At 42.7% G+C, this 27,319-nt stretch overlaps 1 protein-coding gene across 5 annotated transcripts in view; it reads right to left on the minus strand.

Moving 5' to 3' along the window:
- The window catches only part of Cfap251 (cilia and flagella associated protein 251), a 71,207-nt gene that overhangs the window by 37,398 nt on the left and 6,490 nt on the right, over positions 1–27,319 (minus strand). For all 5 annotated transcript variants that reach the window (XM_048785558.1, XM_048785557.1, XM_048785556.1 and 2 more), the window contains exons 4-10: positions 21,987–22,127; positions 19,056–19,165; positions 11,577–11,688; positions 11,239–11,319; positions 5,618–5,695; positions 4,019–4,069; positions 1,407–1,621 (exon numbers count right to left, since the gene is read on the minus strand). In XM_048785558.1, the coding sequence (XP_048641515.1) occupies positions 1,407–1,621; positions 4,019–4,069; positions 5,618–5,695; positions 11,239–11,319; positions 11,577–11,688; positions 19,056–19,165; positions 21,987–22,127 (788 nt within the window). The remainder of the gene's footprint in view (positions 1–1,406; positions 1,622–4,018; positions 4,070–5,617; positions 5,696–11,238; positions 11,320–11,576; positions 11,689–19,055; positions 19,166–21,986; positions 22,128–27,319) is intronic.

The raw sequence follows: 27,319 nt of genomic DNA on the forward strand, positions 1-27,319 counted from the left end.
AATCAACCACCCCTCCAAAAACCACACAGGCTGGCAATGGGATACTAGCTGCTTCCAAGGAGGGCACTGTTGTAAGAGTGATCATAAACCCCTGTCCAGTCATCACAGTCAAAGGCAGTGTCGCATGACAAAATGGCTTTTATTTCCAGTCCTTGGATCCACCCCAAATGAGCTTTTTTTTTTTTTAAGACTATGACACAATTATTGTGATGGGGAAGGGGAGTAAATTTTCTCATATATTATACACAGTGATTAAATGAGGTTTCTGGTTAACAAGCAAGGCAGGTGGGCAGAGTAATGGGCTAGAACTTATTTCACTGCCCTCTGCTGGACAGAAGCAGCAAAACTGGCCAAGTGTTTTCCTTCAAGGGTTCCCAGGTCCTGGCTGGTTCTAACACGGAAATAGGGGAACCTAGGCATGGTCTTCTTTGGGCCCTAAGCCCCAACTAATTGAGTTGACTACGTCATCAATCACAGATCTCCTATGTTTTATGCACTGCTGGGTGAAGATGACAATTTGCACCTCTCTTTGTGAAACCACACCAGGACCTCACTATTCCCCTGTATCAGAGGGAAGGCAAAGGAAAGCTAATGGGTCTTTTAAAAGCAGATGGTACTGTGACTCCAACCATATGGGTAGGTCCTCATCATTGGGTATTTCCTCCACACTTCTGGGAACTTCTCTAGCACACTAATGATGGCTATCACTTACCTAGGGGCACCTCTAGGCTAAGCAGTGTGCAGAGTTCTGCACACTTGTCTCATGAAAGCCTCATAAAATAACTCACAGAGACAGTGCTGTGGTGCCCGCTCTGTGGATGGAGAGATGTAGGTTTAGCAAGGTTAAGTTTCTCGCTCAAGGTCATCCAGCCAGGAAGAGTGGCAGCTGGAATGTGAACTCTGTTCTAAGCAAGGTTTTAGATCATCTGTGAGCCTCCACAGTCCCTCAAAATGAAGTTAGTGAATTCTATAAAGTTCTGATGCATTTGATCTTCACACAATGCATAAATGTCATTTTTCAATCAGATGGAAACAAGACAGCTCTTTGAGTTATTTTTTTAAATGTAAAGTATGCAAAATTTGGGGTGCAAAACAAGTGTAATTAGCACCAAAGAAAAAACTTCAGTTACTTTTTGTTTCACCAACACAAAGGGATTTTTTAAAACATAACACAGGCCTGTGATCTTAAAAAAATCCAATTAGTACAAATGGGACTATAAAAAGAAGTAACTCCACCCCCACCCTTAGTTCTTGTTCTCACTTCTTTTCCTCAGAGGCAACCAATGTTCTCAGTTAATTATGAGTCTCCCCAGAAATATTCTATGCATATACTAAACATGTGTACAGAAAGAGTTCTAAAGCATTTTTACAATCATCTATAGCTACTTTTTAACTAGATTAATTACTTATCAACTGTGGTGAGCACGGTGATGCCCTCCCTCTGCAGATGTACCAGTTTACAGGGCTTGATGTAGGGAAAGCTAAAGAGGGTGGAGGAAGACTCCGGGGGACGGTGTACATCCCAGACGACCAGCTTCCCTTCCATCGTCGCCGAGAGTATTTGTGTTAAATTCAAGTGAAAGACGGACTGGCTAAATTTTCCCACAAGCTTGTTGAATGTCTGTGTTTCAAAAGACAGAGTATGAGTTATTATTGGTAATAGATACAAAACAAAGCATTTGTCAAAAAATGTAACATTTTTATAAAACTGTGCTGAAATAAAGTGAGAAAAAAAAGAAAGGGGAAAAAAACATAAAGAATCACTAAAGGCCTTCTCCCATGGCTCTTGCCATGGTCCTGACAGTCCTGAACCTCCTAAAGTTTACTAAGAGCAAATAATGGGTTATGTACTGCGTTCAATTAAACTGCTTGTTTAAAGCAAATGAAAGAGTAGGTAATCACTGTTTATACCAGGCCAACTTCTACAGAGGTTTCAGAGGCTGATAAAGAAATTGACGTCCTTCATGAGCAAAAGCATGCTCTGGTTGTAACATATCATAAAATAATTACCCCAGTTTCCTTTGATCATGAGATATTTTCACATCAGTAAAAATTATTTAAACACTTATATAGAAATGCCCTAAATAAGACTCCTTATTAAATCTGTACTACAAAATAAGGCACTAGGCCATTCTTCTTAGGCAGTGTCTTAGAGATGAAGTATAGAAAGAATACAGAACAATGATAAAAGCCTTTTTAGTGAATGTTCATGAAATAAATGAAACTCAGCAATGTGATAAAGCAAGTCTGCTGCCTAGTTCTCTAAGTATGCCAAGAAGATTGTGGGGTTGTGTCCTCTGACCCAACCCAAGAGGATCAGTAAAGAAAAATTGGCCAAACAAGAGCACCAAGTTCTTTCTAAGAGTAGCAATGTTTCAACATAAGGCATTTTTACCATTTCAATTTGCAGTACATGCTCATTATTTGCTGATTCTGTACTTGTGAATTTCATCTACTTGCTAGAATTTATTTGTAACCCTAAATCAATATAGTACTTTTTCACAGTCATTTGCATATATGTGTATTTACAGTATGGCAAAACAAAACAAAACTTGACTTACATGACACGTACTTTCCCAGCTGAAAGTCAAACGAGGAAGGGTTCTGCCACCACCTTGTTGATGGACCTTTATTTATTTATTTATATGTGGTGCTGAGAATTGAACCCAGTGCCTCACACATGCTAGGCAAGTGCTGTACCACTGAGCCACAGCCCCAGTCCAGTGTTCTGCCTTCTTATTTCAGTTCTCATACTATAAAAAAATGTTCTTTCCATTTAGTGCTGTGTGGCACACATTTTTTGGTGTTTTTTGTTGGTGATTTCAGTATTTAAACCAGCCCTCAAACTTAATGCTGAAGTGCTACCTAGAGTCCTAAGTACAAGAAGGCTGTGATGTGCCCTGTGGAGGAAATGCATGTCAGATGAGCTTCATTCAGGCATGAAAAGTTCTAGTGCTATTCATCATGAGCCCCCTGTTAATAAATCAGTGTTGTATATTAATGGTGTCTTTAAGCAGAAACATACATAAAATGATGCTGAGTGTTAAAGATGTGACCAGGGGCTCACAGGAACCCACTGTATTTCCCCTGGGAGTGATGGGTCACTATTCACTAATTCAGTACTTGCAGGGACTTTATAGAACATAGCTACCTTGATTAATGAGAGCTGACTACTTTTTATACTCTCATTTCTGGAAAATAAGTTTGCACACAGAACCATCTTTCCTTATGTCCATTCATTCCATCTTTATTTTTTTCTTTTGGCATATCCTCTTTAAAAGTAATTTTTACAAATCATACTAAGAAAGAACAGGAGCAGTAAAGTCACCATAAAGTGTTCCCTGAGGGCAGATTATGTGGGCATCAAAGGGAGGAAATGCTGTAGTAGACAGAAGCCCAGTTCCAGCTCTGGTGCAGGGGGCTTGAAGTAAGAAGGTGAGAAGAAACACTTTCTCCACATCTGGTTCCCTACCTTCTTAAATAGCTGAACACACTCTTTAAAAAATTATTCTGAAACTGAGCAGCTTCCTAAGAGATCTACTCATGTCCGGCTACTCCACTGGCATGACTTCTAATTAATTCTCATTCTTTGTCAATATGTCATTATAAAATCCATTGCTTTTTGGATATTTTCTTATATGGCATTTTACTTTTTTTGAGAGAGAGCGAGAGAGAGAGAATTTTAATATTTATTTATTTATTTTTCTTAGTTTTCGGCGGACACAACATCTTTGTTTGTATGTGGTGCTGAGGATCGAACCTAGGCCGCACTCATGCCACACAAACGTGTTACCGCTTGAGCCACATCCTCAGCCCAAGGCATTTACTTTTTAACAATATTTCTGTTATTTTCAACTGACAATTTGATAAGGGCAAAGGACCCAAGTAAAACTTTTCCAATTATTTCCCAGTGGTTCAATATTAAGACATTCAAACATGATCCGAAACAACTGAGCTTGCACATACACAATCCTTCTCCATGGAATCTGGTATATAAAAATGCAACAGGCATACTCACTTTTTCTGTTAAGAGTGGGGCACTGTGAGCAAGTATATTTTTCTCTTCACACTGATAAGAAAAGGAAGAAAATAATCACTACCAAAAAAAAAAAAAAAAAAAAGGCCCAATTTCCAAAATAGGAACTACATAATAGCAAAATCAAAACAAACACATCTAAACAGGGTCAGAGATTTGCAATCTCTACAGCTAAGAGAACCTACCATCTTAAGGAACCTCTAAAAACATTTCTCAAAGAAAAGCGAATACACAGAAAATGCCAGAGTGACTGAGACTTTAAATGGTAGTTAATAAGAATTTTAATTCTGCATTAATAAGCCTTTAAGGCTAAAATAAACAGCTGAAGCAATGAATATTACTGACAATTAACAAGTCAATGTGCTTTTGTTTTGCATTTTTTAAATTGAGGCAAAATGCACTTAACATGAAATTAACTGCTAACTATTTTAAAGTGTATAATTCAGTGGTATTTATTATATTTAAAATGCGGTGCAACTACCGCTATCATATTTTCTCTTTTTTCCCACTATCACATTTTCATCACCCCAAAAAGACCCTGTAACCAACTCTCCCACCAAGCCCCTTATAACCACCCTGTCTATGGATTTGCCGATTCCTGCATTTCACATAAATGGAATCAGACAATGTGTGACTTTCTGTATTCGGCTTCTTTCATTTAGAAAAAATGTTTTTGATGTTCATTCACATCATAGCAAGTGCTAGTACTTCATTCAATAATATTCCATTGTATGAATCTGTCTCATTGTTTACCTATTCATCAGCTGATTGACAGTCGATGAACATATGGCTTGTTTTGACCTTTTGATTATGGTGGAGATGCTGCTCCAATGAGTATTTGTTTGTGTAGCACTATTTGTCTGAATGCCTGTTTTCAATTCTTTCAGGCATATACCTTAGAATTGCTGAGTCATACGGCAATTCTACGTTTAATTTTTTGTGTAGGGCTGGGAATTGAACAAGGTAGGCAAGGGCTCTGCCTCTGAGGCACATCCCCAGCCCCATCTTTTTTTTTTTAACCTTTATTTTGTTTATTTAGTTTTAGTTTTAGTTTTTTTTAATGTGGTGCTGGGGATCAAACCCAGTACCTCCTGCTAGGCAAGAGCTTTACCGCTGAGCCACAACCCTAGCCCACCCAGCCCCACCGTTTGTTTAGTGATGCTGGGGTTTGAACCCAGGGTGTGTGCGTGCTAGGCAAGCACTCTGTCAACTGAGCTATCTCCCCAGGCCCTAACTTTGTTCTTTAATGTCATTCTTTTTTCCTGTGTTGGTATATATGCTACTACCGATCTGTTTGCTAATTCCTTTCTGAAAGGAAATAAAGTCCATGATCTCAAAATATACTTTTAGACCTGTAACTATATTCAAATAAACATTTGCTTTATTACTTAAAGAAATTTAATTATGTTTCTGACTTAATATGCTAATTTCCAATGGGACTAAAACAAAGACTATAATTAAATCAACATTTTGATATATAGTCATTGCTCCCTAAATACAGTATTATTATATTACTAAAATGTCTGTATCCAAAGAATAAACTTGACCCATATTTAAAGAAATCAAAATATTTCTACTTACCCATGAATAATATATTGCCTGTGTTTTACTATTGCTCACCAATTCTTTATTATTTGTTGGATTAAAAGTAAGGTAGTTCTGAAATATGAAGTATGAAAATATATTACATGATATATTTTGTTTCTCTCTGATTAAATTGAATGTTAAAAATACATATTAATGTTAAATAATATATATGTTAATAATATGTATAATTTTGGTACCAGGGATTTAACTCAGGGGCACTTAACCACTGAGCCACTAATCCCCAATCACATCCCCAATCCTTTTTGTATTTTATTTAGAGACAGGGTCTCACTGAGTTGCTTAGTGCCTCACTAAATTGCTGAGACTGGCTTTGAATTCAAGATCCTCCTGCCTCAGCCTCCCGAGCCACTGGGATTACAGGTGTGTGCCACCGTGTCCAGCTAAATAATAATTTTAATTAAAATACATAACGAAAAAGGAATATAAAACAGAAGACATGGCATGTGGTGGGCAATGAGAATACCATTTAAATGCTGGTTGTTAAGGAATACAGTAGAAAGTGTGTTCATTTTCAAGTCTTACTTATTACAATTCTATAAACTAGAATAAGTGAAAGAAAGTAAGCCAACATTCAAAATACCTTTTTTTTTGGTCCTAGGGACAGGGCCTCATGCATGCTGAGCACACATTCTACCACTGAGCTATATATCCCCAGCCCCTCTCCAATGACTTCTATTCTGTGTCCTTGTGGACAAGGACTTCTGCATTCACATTTCTAAAATTGACAGGGCCACAAGAGATCTTGGAACGAAAGCAAGATGTTGGAAGAAGAGTTTGATTCCTGCCAAGATAGTGCATGGTTTGAGTTGCTGGCTTCCTTCCCCAAAATCACTTCTGCAGAAACTACAGAAGTAAGGGAAACATTAAATGCAGAAACAAAACAAGGACAACAACAACAACAGAGCGAGAAATTCCCCCGGGGAGCCAGAAGGCCTGTATCTGGAAATGTGCACCGGAGGTGGGCAGCTACAGCTAGAGATAGCGGGCTACAGGGGGCAGCGCTGAGACAGGGGAAAGCTGTTTATGTTCCAGGCTAGTCGCTTTCACCCCAGCTCCAAACCCATTCCTTTGCCTACTGCTTAAACCATCCAGGCCAGAGGCCTGGGGGAGGGAGGACCTGATAAAAGCAAGTGCACGGACCAGAACCTTCCAAGACTGACTACTTTGCCGAGTCTTTGTGGGCATGGTGGCTATATCTGTAACCCCAGCAACTTGGGAGGCCGAGGTAGAAGGATCACAAACAAGTTCAAGGCCAGCCTGGGCGACTTAGCAAGACCCCATCTCAAAATAAAAATAAAAAGGACTGGAGAGAGGGCTTAGTGGTACAACGCTTGCCTAGCATATGTGAGGCCCCTGGGTTCAATCCCCAGTTCTAAGGGAAAACAAGTTTTCTTTGAAGGAAGTCATCATCCCAAGCTTCAAATTATTTCTATACTTTTTAAAATAGAACACTGAGAATTCAATGAAACATAACCAGACATATGAAAGGGGCAGATGCAAATGACTGAAAACCAAGGGGGTGAAGCAAGAGGCCGACAGGAGTCCAGGTGTGAGATTAACAGACTCAGCCTGAAAACTGTGATTAATAGGCTCAAGAAAGCTAGGATAAGAAGATCTCAGCAGATACTGCTATTTTAAAAAAAAAAGAAGCAAATGGAAATCTTAAATCCGAAAAAAAAGGAGATTAAAAAACTCAAAAAGATGTTTTAAAAGGAAATTAGATATAGCCAAAGAGATGATTACCAGTAGAAAAGAAAGATAAATTATAGCAGAAAATATCCAGACTAGATCATAAAGAGACAAAAGGATATAAAAACAAAAAAGAGAACAAAAGACCAACTGGACACAATAAAAAAGGCCCAACGCATTTGTAATTAGAGTCCCAGAAGGAGAAGAATATAGCAGAAGGAATATTTAAAGAAACAATGGCTAAGAATTTTCCAAAACTGAGGAAAGATATAAGCATCCCAGGTCCAAGAAACCCCCCAAAAGTAAGCTTTAAAAAATCAACAACATACCCATATACAAACAGATACATCACTGAAAAATAAGAGAAATTTCTAAGTATCCAGATAACTTTGAAAATACAGATTGGGGCTGGGAATCAAGTGCTCAAGCACTTGCCTAGCATAAGGCAGTGGGTTTGATTCTCAGCACCACATATAATTAATTAATTAAAAGGTCCATCAACAACTAAAAAAAAAATTTTAAAGAAATATAGATTGATGGCTGATTTCTCAAGAGAAATGGAAGAAGTCAGAAGACAATGGAATCTTATCTTCAAAGTGCTGAAAGAAAATAGAATTCTTTACCTGAGAAAATATCCTTCAAAAATAAAAACAATTGTCGGGTATGGTGGCATGCACCTGTAATCCCAGTGGCTTGGGAGGCTAAGGCAGGAGGATCGAGATTCAAAGACAGTCTCAGCAATTTAGTGAGGCCCTAAGCAACTTAGACTGTCTCAAAGAAATACAAAAGGGCTGGAGATATAGCTCAGTGGTAGAGTTCCAAGAAACAAAGAAAGGGGAAGGAAAGCAGAAAAAGAAAACTACCATGAAAATGAAAGCATATATTTATGCAAAGGCTTGTACATGAACATTCATAGCAAATTAATTTTTAATAGCCTCAACTCATGTCCACCAACAGTGAATAAACAAATTGTAACATAACCATGTGCCACTATTCAGCAATAAAGAGGAATAAACTATTGATGCATGGAACAAAATGAGTTTTTTAAAGAAGCCAAAGCCCACAGCAAAAAAAAAAAAAAAAAGTTCACTTATATAGAATTCGGTGTTGGAAGATTGATTAATGGATCAGATCAGACCTTGGAGGCCATAATATGGTGTTTTGTTTTTATTTTAAGGGTAATGAGAAATCATACAAGGGTTTAAGTAAGAGAGACATATATATTTTACTCATTTAAATAACATCATGTGCCTGCAGGGGTAGAGTGTTCAGGGGTGAGGCCAGAGTGAGCTCAGAGCCCCAGGGTAAGGAGCTGTAGTCACCAGGTAGAGGTGACTACGGCCTGGACAGGATGGCAGGAGAGATGCAGGAAAGAGGAACAACTTCAGGGCATCTTTAGAATGGATGAGAACACTCAAGAAAGCTACAGAGAACAGAAGGAGGAGAAGGGGGAGGAGGAGAAGGAGGGGGGGAGGAGGAAAGAGAATAGAGAAAGAGGAAGTCGAATTAAAACAGATGAAGAAGGTGCAGGAGGAGGAGGAGAAAGAGGATGGCTTAGAACTAAATCTGAGGAACACCAATATTTATAATGTATGCAAATGAAAGAAAAAAATCCACAAAGGAGCCAGAGAAAGACTGGTCTCTGCAATAGCACAAAAAGTGTCTTGTAAGCCATGGATGGAGCTGCTCACAGACGAAGAGTAAAGAGATCTAACATGGTCATCCCACTGGCACGCCGGAGACCACAACAAGCATGGTTTGGATAGAGCTACGGGGTGGGAAGAGTGGAAGAGGAATGAAAGGAGCCCAACGCCCATCACCAGCGTAAGTTGTGTTACACTCAGAGCAACAGTGAGGATGAAAGAATCACAGCTCGGCAACCAACAAGGATGAGTCCCAGAAGCAATGCTGAGCAGATGAAGCAATAAAATATACTTCAAATATATCAAGGTCAAAAGCAGGTCAAACTAAATAATATGGAATTGAGGGATACATAAATAGAGAAAAGTATAAAGAAAACAGGGAATGTATAACACAAAACTTGGGATAGTGGTTCACTGCAGGGAGAAAAGAAAGCAAATGAGATTGGGGACAGGGATCAAAGAGAGACGCAATGGCACATGCTTGTCATGCCAGCTCCTCGGGAGACCTTGACAGAAGGATCAAAAGTTTGAGGCCATCCTGGGCAATTTAGTGAGACCCTGAATCAAATAAAAAATAAAAAGGGCTGAAGGTGTAGAAGGTGTAACTCAGTGGAAGATCACCCCTGGGTTCAATCTCCAGTACCAAACCAAACATCCAAACACACACATACACACACACACACACACACACACACAGTGGGCTTCTAGGGTTGGTTCATGTTCCATATCTTGATCAGTGGTAAGTACACAGGTACATTTTGTTTTCTTCTTTAAAATATACATATTTTGCATTTGTGCTTTATTTAACAACAACAACAACAACAATATGTGTGTGTGTGTGTGTACACGGTGAGGTGGGAAGCAGGCTAGCCAGCCACCAGAACAGCCAGAACAGCAGAGAGTTCTTTTGCTCTTAATGGCTGAACTCAATGTCACCTGAATTAGCTCTCTGGGTGGCTTTCTCCGGCCACATCCCCTGCTCAGCTAGGTTACCAAGAAGGCAGAGTTCACTAGGGGAGGGGGTATGAGATGCCCAACAGAACTGTCTGCAATGATAGAAACGCTCCGTGTGATCTGTGATGCCAAATATAGTACCTAACAGCCACATGTGAGCGCTTCCAGGGCAGCTAGCAATACTGAGGAACCCATCTGAAGTTCTATTTAATCATAATCAATGTAAATTTAAATAGTGCATTCAGCAAAGTCACAGGATGCAAAATTCTCCTGCATTTCTGTACACTAGCAACGAATGATCTGAAAAGGGAGTTAAGAAAACAATTACAATTATAAGAGCATAAATAAGAATCAAATACACAGGGATAAATTTAATCCAGGATGTGGAAGATTTGTACAAAGGAAACTAAAACACTGCTGAAAAAAATTAAAGAAGATATAAATAAATACAAGACATCTGGTGCTCAAGGACTGGAAAATAATATTATTAAGAAGACACCAGCACCCAGAGTGACCCACAGACCAGTGCAGTCTCTACAGAGCCCTGAAGGCACTTTCCGCAGCAATAGGAAAACCCATGCCAAGTCACCACACACACCTGACTATGTATTAGTGCCACTTTAAGAAATAAGGACATTTTTTTTCAGAAGGGAAAGGAGGGAATCAGAGCATAAGGACTACAAAAAGACATGTATCTTGCTGAGTCTAGTGACCCAAACCCTCTTTGGGGGTTTTAGACCCTGTGAGCCGGATAGGTGCCCGGCACAGGGCACATCCTCAACAGATGTATAACGAATGAAGGATCCGAGGGACATTGTGACAACATGGCAGACAGGAGTGACACAGGAAAGCAAGAGACTGTGCAGAAATGCTGTAGGTGACCTTGGCAAGTCACCTCATGTAAACTGAGAAGAATAATGATAATTTCTCTCCATACTTCAATGAGCTTCTGATAAGGTTAGAAGCAGTTAAGAGCACGTGTCTAGAAGAGGAAAGTCTGCTAGCTGGGTGACTTCAGACCGATTATTGAATAATTACTAATAGTCCACAGACATTAATATCTCCTTGCTAGCATGTTTGCCTGGATTATGTGAGATCACGAAAGTAAAGAATTTAGCCAAATCTGGCACATAATAAGTGCTTGAACTATATTAGCTTTTCTAAGCAAAGATAAACAAGGCCTGGGATATGAAAGTACTTTTAAAAGTGCTGCTGCACCACAGCAGAATTCCACCAAAGCAAAAGGTAGGCTCTGACCTGGCTTCAGTGTGAGGTCAGGCTGAGGGTTATAGGACCAGATTGACCTACCTGGAAACCATACTCCTTGGGGAGAAGGAGACTGCACGCTGGCGTCTCCACTGCCAAAGTCCACTTCCAGATGCACACTTTCTACAAAGGAGAGCACAGTGAGAAGGCCTCTGAGGGCTGCTGCAGAGAGCTGTGTCCCTTGTGGTGACATGGTAACATCAGGCAACTAAGCAATGGACCACAAGCCAAGCCACAAAGCAGGAAGCACCAACTCTGCACCATGGAGTCTGGTCATCTCCTGGGAATACTTCAGAGGCCAGCTGGCTGGAGCAGAGCTGACTGTGGGGACACCTGACAGGTTGACCAGCTTGCTGAGGCCAACCCAGAGGGCCCTTTACCTGGACTTCAGCGTCTGAGATGGTTGCCAGATACTTGGCGTCACGGGTAATGGCTATTGCCCTAATGCCATTACCTTCTGGGCAGCTGTCAAATATGGTGTGCACAGGAATCCTGCAAAACAGGACAGGGAGGAACAGCGTCCAGCTCAGCTCAAACCTTCCAAAACCACAGCAAAATGTGGTCTATCTACACAATAGGATATTTATGTTTAATTGACTCATTATTAATCACTAATAACAACATAAGAATATCTGTGTCTAGTTAATTTATTCATTATTACTCACTATTCCATAAAATGGAGTGAAGCCCTGACACAGGCTACAACGCAGACAAAACTTAAAAGCATGATGCTATCTGGGTGCGGTGGTGCACGCCTGTGATCCCAGCAGTTTGGGAGGCTGAGGCAGGAGGATCTCAAAGCCAGCCTCCACAAAAGTGAGGCATTGAGCAACTCAGTGAGACCCTGTCTTTAGATAAAATACAAAATAGGCTGGGGCTGGGGCTCAGTGGTCAAGTACCCCGAGTTCAATCCCCAGTATCCCTCTCCTGCCCCACAAAAATACAAGCTAGTGAAAGAAGACAAACACAAAGGCCATGCATTCTGTGGTTCCATTGATATGAAATGTCCAGAGCAGGCAAATCCAGAGACAGAGAGCAGATGTGGTTGCCAGAGGCTGGAGAGCAGATGGGAGGCTTCTGCTCCTACTGGGTACAGGGTCTCCTTCTGAGGGGATGAGAATATTTTGGAACTAGACAGAAGGATGAGTGCACAACATTGGGAATGTACTAAATGCCCAACCACCTGCACACATCCAAGTGGCCAATCTTATGTTTTGTGAATTTGCCTCAGTAACAACCAACAGCCTAACAGGGAAGAGGACACGAATGCTGTGTGTTAGAGCTCACCCTGCACGAGCTCTAGTGGCCCTGTCACCTGTTCCCAGGTGCCAATTCAGCGTGAGGCGCTTCACCAGGCATGAAGGATGCAAATATAAAAACCACAACTAGGAGGTGCCCAGCTCAGGAAAATGGGTGCCCCCTGCACACAGAGAACAAATAAGCACCACCTTCCTGGGAGCAATGTAGCTCTGACTATCTGAATTTTAAACCCTATCTGTACTATAAGGTCCAGCAATTGCAACTCCTGTAACTTTTCTAGAGAAATAATAGGAAAATTAAACAAAATAAACCAAGATGCATCTTCTTGGTGATGCTGTGTTAACAGCAAAATTAAAAAAAGCAAAACAAACCTGTTAAAATAAGAATTATTTTAAACTATTATGGCAAAGCCATCGAGTGGAAAAACTTGGCTGCCACAAAAAGAATGGGATAGATCTGAGAGAGTGACCGAGAACTTTGTGAGAAGAGCACATCACGAAACAAATCCATAGTGTCATTTTGACTGTGGCACACAGTGTGGATTCACCTGATTTTCACAACAATCCTGTGAGATTCAGACGGACATTGTGCCCCCAAATTCCTGTCCACCCAAGAACCTCAGGGTGTGAGGGCATTTATATGTACGAGAAAGGCCTGTAGGAGTGACTGCAGACTGTCCACGGTGGTTGCAGTCTGGAGATGGTCTGGCAGAGAAGGGACTTTCCTTTTCTACCTGCACGCTTCTGTATGTGTCCCTGGTAAGGACTTACAACTGTACAGCTCAGGTGGAGCTTGACGTGTGCAGAATTTAAGCAGATGACCTTGACATACCTGAGACAGACAAAGAAAGCAAGAAACCCCAGCAGCACTGGAGCAGGTGGGCTGTAACATGGGGTTGGGGGTCCACGTGCTTCTCTTATGAGGGGAGAGTGGGTGGCAGTAAGATGGAAGCCAGAGGCTGGGGCTGTATCTCAGTGGTAGAGCACTTGCCTAGCATGTGTGAGGCACTGGGTTCAATCCTCAGCACCGCATACAAATAAATAAAATAAAGGTCCATCAACAACTAAAAAAATATTTTTAAAAAAAGGATGGGAGCCAGGCAGGCTGCGCCCCACTTTGTTCCACTATGGTGTCCTGTTCCCAGTGAATTTAAATGGGCCTAAGTTTGTCACGTTGGCACCCCAACTGTCTTAATCAAGTCCGTGTCTCAGCTGAGGCCTACTCAGGTTCTGTCATTTCACAATTCACTTGAAAGGCAACCCTCAAATTCTTGGGAGTGACAGAGTGGAGTTCTCAGTGGGAAAATGTATCTCATCTCTGAAGACATTTAGAATTAAACATGGAGAAGTCAGTCAAATCCATAGAAGTAACATATTTATGATAAGAAAATTTGTTCTTCTTTTTTAAGGAATGCATAATGTTTAAGAGAATTTCACATATCAAAGTTTCTACCAGATTAGATTTGATTCTAATTTAAAACACATAGTGGATTTAGACTTATGATTTTAAATTTAAATCCTATTAAGTTGTACAATGTTATAACACTTAAGACAACTTAAGATTTGCCATATTTGTGACTAAATTTATTAGATTTCTAAGAATTACTTAAGTACCAGTGAAGAATTTGTTAGACTACTAAAAACATGTAAAACTGAATATATTAAATTTATAAATGCAGTTTGAAATGCTTAAAAAGAGCTAATAATCAAATTTGTGAAGCCAAACATTAATCCAAGCTTTCTCAAAAGTGATTACAAAAATATGTTAGATTTATAAATGAGAAAGTGAACAAAATGTTTAAGGAAGCATTTTGTTTGTAATCTGTCACTTCAATACAGAGGACATTAATTCTAAAGCCAAAACATTCTCTGAGTAATCTTTTCTGGGTCCCAGAGTCACCATTTGGGAGATCACAAAACTTGTATCCACGTGACATTTGAATTGTTAATCACAGATATGCTTTATTTTCGATTTAGGAAAAAAAAAAATGTCACTCCCTTCAAGATGCTGCATCTAGCAGGGGAACAGCTTCATCATGAATAAAAGATCAACAGGCCAGAACTGCTCATAACAGGCCGAGCTCTGTCCAGGGGAAGAGGCACAGCTGACAGGCCTCTGAGACAGGTTCTGTGGACATCCTGCTGCATGAGGTGGTGACTTTCCCTTGTGGCCAGGTTGGAAAGAGCACTAGGACTGGAGATGAAAGCTAGCCAAGACTTTAGCTTTCAGTTGAAGCGGATTAACATAATTGGGTTTTCATCAAAATCCACAGATAAGGGCTGGGGATGTGGCTCAAGTGGTAGCGCACTCGCCTGGCATGCGTGCGGCCCGGGTTCGATCCTCAGCACCACATACAAATAAAGATGTTGTGTCTGCCAAAAACTAAATAATAAATTAAAAAAAAAAAAATCAACAGATAAGCCAGGTACAGTGGTGCATACCTCTAATCCCAGTTACTGGGGAGGCTAAGGCAGGAGGATCATAAGTTCAAGGTCAGCCTCAGCAACTAAGCAAGACCCTGTCTCAAAATAAAAAATACAAAAAAAAAAAAAAAAAGGGATAGGGATATAGTTCAATGGTAGAGCATCCCTAGATTCAACACCCAATACTGCAAAAATAATGTATAAACAAATAAATAAATATGTGATTTATCCATATAATGGAATGTTGATTCAGTCATCAAAAGGAATGAGGCATTGACACATGCTATGACACAGATGAATCTTGAAACATGCTCAGTAAAAGAAGCCAGACACAAAAGGCCATATATTGCGTGATTTTATGAATGTCCAAAGTAGACACATGTACAGAGGCAGAAGGCAGGGCCTGGGCAAGACAGCATTCGGAGTTCATGAGTCCAGAGTTCCTATTTGAGTGATAAAAATGCCACTCAGTTTGTGGAAATAGCGGTGATGGTTGCACATGGTGGCTATAATTGATACCATTGAATTACACATTTTTAAATGGTTAAAGTGGTAAATTTTAAGTTGCGTATATACATATATTTTATTTTTATTTCTTTTAGTTGTAGTTAGACACAAATATCTTTTTTTTATTTATTTATTTTTATGTGGTGCTGAGGCTCAAACCCAGGCCCTCTCAAGCACTCTACCACCCAGCCACAATCCCTTAAGTTGTGTATATTTTATCACAATGAAATAAGATCTGTGTCATGGAGAATGAGTCACACAGTGAACCGCTGGGAGGGAGATCAGCCAGGAGCTTGTTGCAATAGCCCAGGTGAGAGAGCGGAGGGGAGAGGGGAGAGAAGAGGAGACAGGAGAGGCCAGGCAGTGGGGAGGTCACCGAGGCAGTTTGGGAGATCCCTCCCAAAACTCCTCTTTCAGCAGGAGAGGCCCAGGGACATCCAGGTGGAGAGTCCTCTAGCACTTCCTCATCAGGAAGAAGAGGGGATGCTGAGAGAGCCCTTGTTGAGATTAGACTCTCCTATCTGGGGAACAATGGTGCTGGTGGCCTTGTCACCATGGGTGGTGTTCAAGGAATGGCCGGGAAGGGGATCCTGAGAAGAGACTAGAAGGAAGGGCCATAGCAGAAGGGAACTAGGGGGCTGTGGTGTCAGAGAAGCCACAGGAAATGCAGTGTCAGATGCCACTGAGACCCAAGTAAGGTAAGGGTGGAGACTGGGTGGCGTGGCCTGTGGAGATCTCCAGGAAGCTGGGGGACCCGACCCTCGCTCCAGACCCTCGCTCCAGGATATTAACAGGGCTTCTGCCTAACCTTCTCATTCCCCTGGACTTGCCACTCCCTTCCCCACACACCCAACCAGGGCCTTAAGCTCCTGTTGGAGAATCTAGAGCTGCTCTCTGCCTCTAGGGCAGGGATTACAAAAGAAAACCCCGCTATGAGCATCTATCTTGGGCCGGGTGTGGATTCACCTGATTTTCACAACAATCCTGTGAGAGTCAGCCGAACAGTGTGCCCCCAAATTCCTGTCCACCCAGAACCTCAGGATGTGACTCATTGGAAACAGGGTCTTGCAGATGGAATTAGTCAAGATGAAATCATACTGGATGAGGACGGCCCGACACCCAGGGAAGAATGAAGACTGAGAGACACGGGGTGGGGGGTGGGAAACACCTGCGAAGATGGAGGCAAAGGCTGGGGGGCTGCGTCCACAGCCAAGGAACGCCGAGGGGTGCCACAAGCTGTGGAAGCCAGGGGAGGGACCCCAGCAGGAACCAACCTGCTGACACCTTGATTTTGGGCTTTTGGCTTCCAGAACTATGAGAGAGTAAACTTTTGCTATTTTAAGCCACCCAACTTGTGGTAATTTGTTACAGCAGCCTCAAGAAGTCAAACAGTAGGTATTAGCCTCATTTTTTCCACAGATGGAAAAGTCACTTGGTTTCTTTAGGCCTCCAATCCCCACAGGAAGCACACAGCAGGACTGGGATGGAAGCCAGGTGGCCCCAGAGCCTGCGCGCTCTTCCTCCTGGCCACGTGGCTATCATGTCACTCAGGAATCCACCAAGTCAGCATGTAGGCGTCACCACACGCTGCGGTTTTGCTTTCTGGAACTCCAGGGCTCTTTCCCTCCACTTTGGTGGACATCTACTGTATTCCCAATGATTAAACCGAGCTGCACTCGCGTTTCCAAATTCCCAGTCCCATTCCCAGCTAAGCCAGCCTCTTGCTTGGCAGCTGTTGCCCCAAGCAATACAGCAGTCTGCCCACACCCAGCTGCCCACGCAGCTTCTTGCCTAGCATTTCCCAAACTACCTGAGGTGAAGGACTCTTTCTAAATTTGTCACTCTACTGCAGACAAATGCTTTCATAAAGTAAAAACACTGTGGCGAGGTCAGATGGCCACTGAGTTCCCAGAAGCTTCCTCTCACTTTCTCTGCTTCCTGTTCAGCACGGGCCAGCTCAGCCTGTGTGTCACGCGTTGAGCAGTGCTGCGCTGGCCCCTAGAAGTCCCTCAATTCCTCAGCTGATGCTGAGGGGGGCACAAATGCTGAGCTTCATGATTAGGAAGAAGGGCACTGAAGGGTGGCCACCTTGATTCCTGTAGACTCCCTTCCAGCGTCACCAGCAAGAGGGGCATGAGCTGCCAAGCAGACCTGGAGGGTGCAGAATCCCACCACCTGGGCCCAGGCTCCCATGTCTGAGCCTGGACTTGCTGACCTCCTCTCTAGGCCCTGGGCTGGTTTCTGCGACACTGGACTGAAAGGACTCGCCTTCTACCCAGGAGACAACGCCTACTGTGGTTCACGTCTCAGATGTTGCAGTAGGTCAAGGGCTCTGGGTCCTACCATGAGAAGAACGCCAGACCCATTCCCATGGAGGGCTCCCTAGAAGCCCTGGTCCCTAAAACTGCGAAGGTCATCCCCAAACCAGGGAAGGCTGGGGACGCCACAGCCCAGAGGAGCCTAGGGGACATGACAAGTCAATCTAAGGTGGTCACCTGGATGGGATCCCAGAACAGAATAGGGACATTAGGATGAAAGGAAGGAAATCTAGGTATACTCCTATGTAAATAATGACAATGTTCCTTAATTCAACAATGTACTACGCTAGTGTAAGATGTAAATAACAGATACAGGGAACCTTCTCTACTATCCTCTCGATTTTCCTATTAATCTAAAACTGCTCTAAAAAAGTGAAAGCCTACTAATTTTAAAGGAGGGAAAGGTCAACTGAAGGTTGTGAGCAGGGTGAGCTGTCAGAAGCGGAGGGGCTGCCAAGGAACAGCGCATGGGAGAGCCTCTGTGGCAGGCAAACACATGGAACATAATAAAGCACACCCACCAGGAAATGTGCCGCAGCCGGGAGGCCAGGCAGCATGGAACACATACGGCGTGCTGGGGCAAGGAAGCACTTGGGGATGACCACTTAGGACTTCCCAGGGAGGCTGGGTGGAATTCAGTGGTACAGCCTTGCCTAGCTAGTATGAGGCCCTGGGTTCCTTGCCCAGCACTGAAAAATTTTTTTTTCCCCAGAAAAGGTAGGCTGACCCGGGACTAGAAAATCTGTCTTTATGAAAGCAATGGTTTTTATTGCAAGTGGCCGATTTGACTTCTGGTTTATCCTTTGAGCTTATGTGTGCTGGGATACTGTGAGTCAGCCCCTCCCAGCCCAGGCTACTTGGGGCCACCAACTAACCAAGTTTCTGGGCCTCAGTGTTACTCGTTCTTTGCTTACTGGATGGCAGACACTGTACAGAAATCAGGGGGAAAAGAAGCGACTACACGCTCTCTCTGCTTCTTGGTGGCCATGTCCTGACCTGCTTTCCTCTACCACACCCTTCCACCATGAGGTTCTGCCCTCCTGGAGCCCCAAGGTATGAAGCTGGCTATCGATGGACTAAGGCCTCTAAACCATGAGCCCCCAAATAAACTTTTCTTCCTCTAATTATTCTTGTTAGGTCTTTTTGTTACAGCAATGAAAAAGTTGACTTAAATGTTTCTTTTAAACAAAACCACTTGAGAATTAAATGAGGAGGAGGAGGAGGAGAGGAGGAAGAGGAGGAGGAGGAAAGGAGGAGGAGGAGAGGAGAAGGAGGACGAAGAGGAGGAGGAGGAAGACGAAGAGGAGGAGGAGGAGGAAGAGGAGGGGGAGGAGGGACCGAACAAGCCTACCCTGTGAAGGTGTCCCATATAATTATCAGGCAGTCTGGCCCTTTGTCCGCTGTGGCAACCCACCGCCTGTCTTCACTGATGCAGAGGCAGGAGATGAGGTTGGGGTGGCCCTGTGGAAATAAGGAGAAACTGCTCTGAAGCACCCAGGATGGGCCCAGCCTCACGCACCTCAGAGAAGACTGGGGACCCGCAGAGAGATCTGAGCTCCCTTCAAGGCTCCTCTGGGTAGGAACTTTTCCCGTGGGCCTGCCCATGATTTCCATCATCTCGTGGTGGGTTTTTTTCAGAATTCCTCTCCTCAAACACCTGAAGAATAAGCCACACTCCCCACAGGAACGGTGGCTCCCTGGGGGTGGGGGCATTACCCAACCCCCAACCCAGGTTGAGAAAAAGATGATGCCTGGGATCTCCCACCCACTCACGGGGCTCCCCGCAGCCCACCTCCTGGGACACAGTTCCCCTCTGGAGAGAGACAATCCTCCTGGTCTCTCTTATGGTCCTAGGGTGGCCCCGCACAACAGAGGCATCCTGCGGAAGCATGTGAACGTCTGAAAGCGCAGCACAGGGAGCCCTGTGTCCTTCGGCTCCCTCACTCCCTCCTGGCTCTGCACCAGCCACCTGGCCTTCTCTCTGAGCCTCACACACGAGCACGTGGAGCTCCCTCAATTTGGAAAGTTCTTTCCCTTAAACTGTCCCTGTTGGCTCATTCTCATCCTTCAGGTCTCAGCAGAAACAGACTTTCTAAGTGCAGGCTGCAGTGGCCACGCCCATAATCCCAGGGCTCCGAAGGCTGAGGCAGGAGGTAGCCTCAGCAATTTAGCAAGGCCCTCAGATTGAGTGAGACCCTGTCTCAAAACAAAAAATAAAAAGAACTGTGGGGCTGGAGTTGTGACTCAGTGGTAGAGCACTTGCCTAGCATGTGTGAGGCACTGGGTTCAATTCTCAGCACAGTGTATAAATAAATTAATAAAATAAAGGTCCATCAACAAATAAAAAAATATTTAAAAAAAAAAAAGGACTGGGGATGGGACTGGTAAAGAGTAAAATGACTGGTAAAGTGGTAAAGAGCCCCTGGGTCCAATCTCCAATACCAAAACATTAATGTTAAAAATAATAAAACAGGGGCTGGGGTTATGGCTCAGTGGTAGAGCATTTGCCTAGCACATGTGAGACACTGGGTTCGGTTTTCAGCACCACATATAAATAAATGAATAAAATAAAGGTCTATTAACTAGTTTTAAAATAGTTAAATAATAATAATAATAATGATAATAATAATAATAATAATAAAACATTTAAAATTTTTAATTAAAAAAGGACTGGTAAAATGCCCCTACGTTCAATCCCCAGTACCAAAGATAAATTAGTAAATAAATAAATTAATTAATTAAATTAAATAAAGAGGGCTGGGGATGGAACTCAGTGGTAAGCATCCCTGGGTTCAATTTTTTAAAAAGTTAAAGTAATTCTCTCTCACCCCGATTTTTCTTGGAGTATTTTTGCTCTGTTACAGTGTGACCATGTCGTCATGCGTTCACCTATCTGATGTCTTTCCACACTAGTCTGGATGCTCACTAGGGCAGGGACTACACCTGCTTTGTTCACGACTGCAGACCCACAATCAGAAACGCAGTGGTCATGATTCACGTTTGTGATATGATGAATGGTCAAGGCCATTCCCAGCCATTGACTCTGGTGAGGCTGGACTCTGTGGAGCATGACCCTCCTTTCCCTCTCCCGGCTCAGCCGAGCCTGTCTACAAGCTCCCTTCCCTTCGGCTGGAGCTTCTGCCCTCTGTGCTGCACACTCAACCAAGCTCCAAGGCGGCTGCCTGCTGATTGATGTCAGTGTTTCTGTGCTTCCAGGAAGGAAACTCCTAGAGCTGCGTGTGTGTGCCTTGGACTCCTGGCTCAGTGCTCAACATTGTCCGGGTTCTTGGTAAATACTTTGTGAAGGTTTTGAACTAGGTATTGACTAAGGAGGGTCCTATAACAAAGCAAGTCAATGAAAATATAACACAGAACTGTTCACCAGGTCAACCAGGGCATGTCAGACACCAAGAAACAGGACAGTTAGGTAGATGAGTGATGACAATGAGAGGGGTAAAATGTTAAGAATGAAGGAAACAGAGTGGTAGGAGGAAGACAGCATGGAGGACGCACAGGAGGAAGGCAGGGTTGAACTAAGAGAGCTACTGTAGGGAGAGAGGGACAGGAGGCCCACTGACCTCCTAAATATATTCAGGTCAGGAGAACTCCAGTCACTGTTTACCACCCACAGTCTTGGGCAAGTCACTTAAACTATTCTGAGCCTCAGTTTCTTTATCTGTAAAATGGGTATGTTAATACCCACATCTCAGCTTGGTTATGAGGATCCAAGCTCATTGGAAACTGGAAAGGAGTCTAAGTATTCATTAGGCCTGACTCCCTGGTGAACAGATGTCCTTGTGTTCACTGTGGTTCTCTGGAGACATCATGGTCTACATTGTCCACATTTTTGCAGAAATGTAAAAAATACAGATGTTTTAAATTCTTGCAAGGATAAAATTAATATCCACTGCTATTTGTCAACTGATGCTGATTAGAATCATAGAGACAGTGAACAATAACATGTTTCTAAAAGCAGGATTTGGGCTGAGGATGTGGCTCAAGCAGTAGCGCGCTCGCCTGGCATGCGTGCGGCCCGGGTTCGATCCTCAGCACCACATACAAACAAAGATGTTGTGTCCACCCATAACTAAAAAATAAATATTAAAAAATTCTCTCTCTCTCTCTCTCTCTCTCTCTTTAAAAAAAAAAAAGCAGGATTTGCTGTAGTTCAAAGGAGAGGCAGGAAAGTATGACAATGATACAGTGAAGTCAGCCTGAAAGTCCAAAGCAAAACACTACCCACAAGTTAGAGCCCTTTACAAGCAGGAAAAGCCCCACATACCTGCAGGTGGTACTGGCTATTCCTGAAGATATTATAGATGACGGCATTGTGAGAAGACACGTACAGAAGGACTCTATGGTTCTTCTCACGGACATAGAAGACAGGGAGGGAACTGTTCCATCCAAACGACCAGGTCAAGTTCTAGAAGACAAAAGCAAAACCAGCAGGATGCTAGTGTGCAGAGCCCAGAGCCACGCTCCTGCACCAATACCCAGAGAAGAATTCCACAGCACCAGTGCCACAGAGAAAAATCACTTTAAGAAAATTCTCAGCAGTGAGCCGGGTACATGGTACAGGACAACAGTTTCAGAACTCGTAAGGCTGAGGTAGGAACAATCGTGGGAGTCCAGAATTTTGATGCCAGCCTGGATGACAGCAAGACACCATCTCAAGAAAGAAAGAAAAAAAAAGCCCAGTGGGGTAGCCCACACCTTTAATCCCAACAGCTTGGGAGGCTGAAGCGGGAGGATCATGAGTTCAAAGCCAGTCTCAGCAATGGTGAGGCGCTAAGCAACTCAGTGAGACCCTGTCTTTAAATAAAATACAAAATAGGGCTGAGGATGTGGCTTAGTGGCCTAATGCCCCCGAGTTCAATCCCTGGTACCTGTCCCCACAAAAAAAATAGGGCTAAATATGTGGCTCAGTTGTCAAGTGCTTCTGAGTTCAATCCCTGGTACCCACCCGACTCAAACAAAAAGAAAAAAGAAAAAGAAAGGCTCTACATGCTACAATATGAAAGAATCTTTGAAGAGGGGACACTAAGTGAAAGAAACCTCACACACACACACACACACACACAAACAACAACAACAACAAAAAACCCTACATTAGATGGGCAGGTGGTACACACCTGTAGTCCCAGCAGCTCGGGAGGCTAAGGCAGGATGATCACAAGTTTAAAGCCAGCCTCAGCAACTTAGGAAGATGCTGTCTCAAACAAATAAAAAGGGCTAGGGATGTTGCTCAGTGGTAAGCATCCCTGGACTCAATCCCTTGTACCCATCCCCCCAAAAAATTAAGAACAGAAGAGAATGGAGAGTAGCTTATAAGAAGAAGTCTTATAAGCTGATAAGAGGTGCACAGGGCAGAGAAATTGCTGCAAGATAAAAATGGGTGATGTAGAGAAAGACAAGAAGGTTCTTGTTCAGAAGTGTGCCCAGGGCCACACCAAGGGAAGAGCAGCCAGTGCAAGACTGGGCTGAGCCTTGGACTGCTTGGGTGGAAGGCATGTCAGGCCTGGGTTCCCCAACAGGAATACAGGTGTCACCTGGGGACAGGGAGCACTGATAGAGTATTTGGAGAATCTCAAAAAGGAACCTCCCAGAACAAAAACTATCTGAAAAACTCAGAAAAGCTACTAACGAGTAATAGCCACAGGCTTTTTTATTACAAAACAGAATGCCTCATTGCTGGGAGCCATTAGCCAAGTAGGTATGACAATTTCCTTGCCAGCGTACCCCATGTTGCAGTGACATTGAATGTAGCTGACCTTGCTCAAGGACCAAGGCGGATTAGGGTGTTCCCGGTTTAAGATAATCGTGTTTAGGGCGTTCCCAGTTTAGGTTCCAGGTTTAAGGTTTAAGATTATTCCTGCTGGGAATAGGGCGTATCCTGCTGCCTGAGTTCCCCTTGAGTTCTCACGGGATTCAGAGTATATTTTGGGAGACAGAAGCCCAGTGGAGGTGGATTTGGGCAGAGAACGTGGATTTCCCCAGAACGTGTTTGTATACGGCTGGTGTGAGTTCGGGAATAAAGAGTTGCTGTTTGAATCTACAAGCTGTGTGGTGGCTCGTGATTTTGTGCCCAGCCAGACTGTGGCACCTCATGGCTTTCTTGCATGCACCATCATTTACTTGATGACAGACACCAGAATTCAGATCAGGAATGGCTGGCAGATTTTTTTTTAGTTGTAAATGAACACTATAGCTTTATTTTTAATTTATTTATGTGGTGTTGAAGATCAAACCCAGTGCCTCACACATGCAAGGCAAGCACTCCACCACTGAGCTACAATCCCAGCCCTGGCAGAATATTTTTTTGGACAGGCTTGGTTCAAATAAAATTGATTTGTAGTTCAATGGACATGATTTTTTAAAAAGTTTTGATGATAATCCCAGTTCAGTAAGTATGATCACCATTTTTCCTTTCCAGAGATATGGTTAGAATTCATTAGTAATGTCCAACCTTTCACAGGGTAGTGAAGGCCATTTAAAGCCTACTGAAGGCTGGTTTTATACTTAGATTACATGACTGGTTCTGTGAACAAGTTTAAATCCTGGAGGAGATCCCTTCACTGTCTCTGAGCCCAACAAGACTCACACGCGTTTCAATTTGTGTTCATCAGCCTGTTAAGGACCGTGGCTGAGGACAAGGAAGCAGTCTGGTCTACTTTATATTTTTGTTGACCAATCCAATTTAATTAGAATTCCTCATATCTAAAATGCTGCCTTTGCCAGGTGCATTGGTACATACCTGTAATGCCAGTGGCTTGGGAGGCTGAGGCAGGAGGATTGCAAGTTCAAAGCCAGCCTCAGCAAAAGCAAGGTGCTAAGTAACTCAGTGAGACCCTGTCTCTAAATAAAATACAAAATAGGGCTGGGTATGTGGCTCAGTTGTCAAGTGTCCCTGAGTTCAATCCCCAGTACCCAAAATAAAATAAAATGCTGTCTTTTACTTATGTGTAAAATATCAAATAAAGAATATGTAACACATTTTTGCAAGTTCAGATGTTTTAAAGTCAGCATGATACAATAGCAAACTAGATTATACTTTTGAATACTTTCTGTATCAGACTAAGTTATAATGCAAGATTGTTCTTAAACAGCTATTCAAAAACACAAAAACTGTGGGAAAACTGTGGAAGTGTGATTGGGTAATGGTGCTTTTGCCAACTCACTAGAAGGATTAAAGTAGAAGAGATATCCCATTAGCACAAATTTGCAAATTATGTGATCATAAAATTTGAGATAATTAAAAATGAAATCAAAGATCAAAAAAATTAAAAATAGCATTATCACACCAAGAATGGTGGCACGTGCCTGACATCACAGCTACTCAGAAGGCTGAAGCAGCAGGATCACAAGTTCAAGGGTGGTCTGGGTAATTAACAGGACCTTGTCTCAAAATAAGAAAGAAAAAGCGGGGTAGGAGTGGGGGAGGTGGAAGGGCAGCAACTAGGGATGTAGCTCAGTGGTAGAGTGCCCAGGGTACAATCCCCAGTGCTGGGGAAAAAATTACAATTTGATCTAGCAATTAAATTTCTGAGTATAAATCCAAAACCGTTGAAAGGAAAGACTCAAAAGATATTTGTATACTCATGTCCATAGCAGCACGATTCATAAGAGCAAAAGCAACCCCAGTGTCCACTGGTGAATGAATGGATGAACAGACTGCCGTCTTTCCCTACAGTGGAATATTATTCAGTATTTCAAAGGAAGAAAGTTCTGACCCAGGCTACATGGATGAACCTTGAAAACATGAAGGGAAATAAGCCTGTCACGAGAGGACAAGCACTGCTATGGTTCCAAATTCAGAGAGAGAAAGGAGAACAGCAAGAGCCGGCGGCTGAGGGAGGAAAGGAAGGAGAGATTTGGTTAAATGGGTGCAGAGTTTCGGTTTTGCAAATGAAAATGGAAAGGCAGTGGGATGAATGGATGCCTCAGCAACTTAGCAAGGCCCTAAGCAACTGAGACCAATCTCTAAATAAATACAAGAAAGGACTGGGATGTGCCTCAGTGGTTAAGCACCTCTGGGTTCAATCCCAGTTAGAAAAAAAAAAGAAAAAGAAAGAATGAAAAGAAAAAGCCTTTAACAGTAAATAGAAACCATTCCCTACTCTTCCATTCCCCAAGACCCAGACCTCACTAGGCACCAACCCACAGTGAGCAGTTAACATGGTGAAATTCCATTACTTCCTGAAAGCACAGTGAACAGTCAGGTGATAATAAAGTCAATAAGTAACAAGAAAGGCAAGTATTCAACCTAAGATTTGGTTCTTATATACCATTTTTTTCCTGGAAGGATAAAAGATAAAAAGACAAAATTATCTTAGAAGAATTAAAAGTTCCACATTTCTAGGAATAAATCCAAAAATAAAAATTTCATTAAATAAAAAATTATAAGTACTAAAACCTATTACATTTTGGGGGGGGCGGATATGAGGTATGAAACCAGGGGTGTTTAAACACTGAGCCACATTCCCAGACCTTTTTATTTTTCATTTTCAGAAAGGGTCTTGCTAAATTGCTTAGGGCTTTGCAAAGTTGCTGAAGAGCTGGCTTTGAACGTAGGATTCTCCTGCCTCAGCCTCCCAAATTGCTGGGATTACACATATGTACCATTGAACCCAGCTAAATCTATTACTTTTAATTGAATAGAAAAGCTTTTTTATTATAATTTTATGTTTAAAGTCTACTGCTTTTAATTCAATGACAGCTTGTTTTTGTAGTAATCTTTTGTGTATCCATACAGATTGTGGTGTATCCGTACAATGGGATGCAATTCAATGATAAAAAGAAATGGCCTGCTGAGCCACAGCAGGACATGGAGAACCCTTACATGCATATTGCTAAGTAAAAGAAGCTCATCTAAAAGGGCTCCATACATTCTAGAAAAGGCAAAATGACAGAGACAGTGACAACTCCAGCGGCAGCCAGGGCCCAGCAGGAGGAAGAAGAGGGAATAGGTGGAGCATGAGGATCCTGAGGGTAGTGAATCTCTCCTGAAAGATCCTGAAATGGTGGATACACATCATTCCGTGCTTGTCAAAGCCCACACAGCATACAGCACAGAGTGACCCCCTAATGTGAACCAAGGACTTTAGTTAACAATGATTTGTCAATGTTGGCCCACGGAGGCCAACAAATGTACTGCTCTTGCAGGATGTTAATAAAAGGGTCACCTGGGGAAGAGGGAGGTGCAAGGGAACCGATGGGGACTCTGTAACTCTGGGCTCAATTTTCTTTTCTTTTTTTTCTTTTTATATTTATTTTTTAGTTATCAGCGGACACAACATCTTTGTTTGTATGTGGTGCTGAGGATCGAACCCGGGCCACACGCATACCAGGCAAGCGCGCTACCGCTTGAGCCACATCCCCAGCCCCTGGGCTCAATTTTCAATAAGCTTAAACTGCTCAAAAATAAGGTCTATTAAAAATTAACCATGGGGCTGGGGCTGTGGTTCAGTGGTAGCATGCTTGCCTAGCATGCGTGAGGCACTGGGTTCGATTCTCAGCACCACATACAAATAAATTTAAAAAAAATAAAGGTCTGTCAACTTCTTAAAATAAATAAATAAATAAGAAATATATATATATATATATATATATATATAT

Source organism: Marmota marmota, unplaced genomic scaffold (genome assembly GCF_001458135.2).
Source record: "Marmota marmota marmota unplaced genomic scaffold, marMar, whole genome shotgun sequence".
Taxonomy (NCBI): Eukaryota; Metazoa; Chordata; class Mammalia; order Rodentia; family Sciuridae; genus Marmota; species Marmota marmota.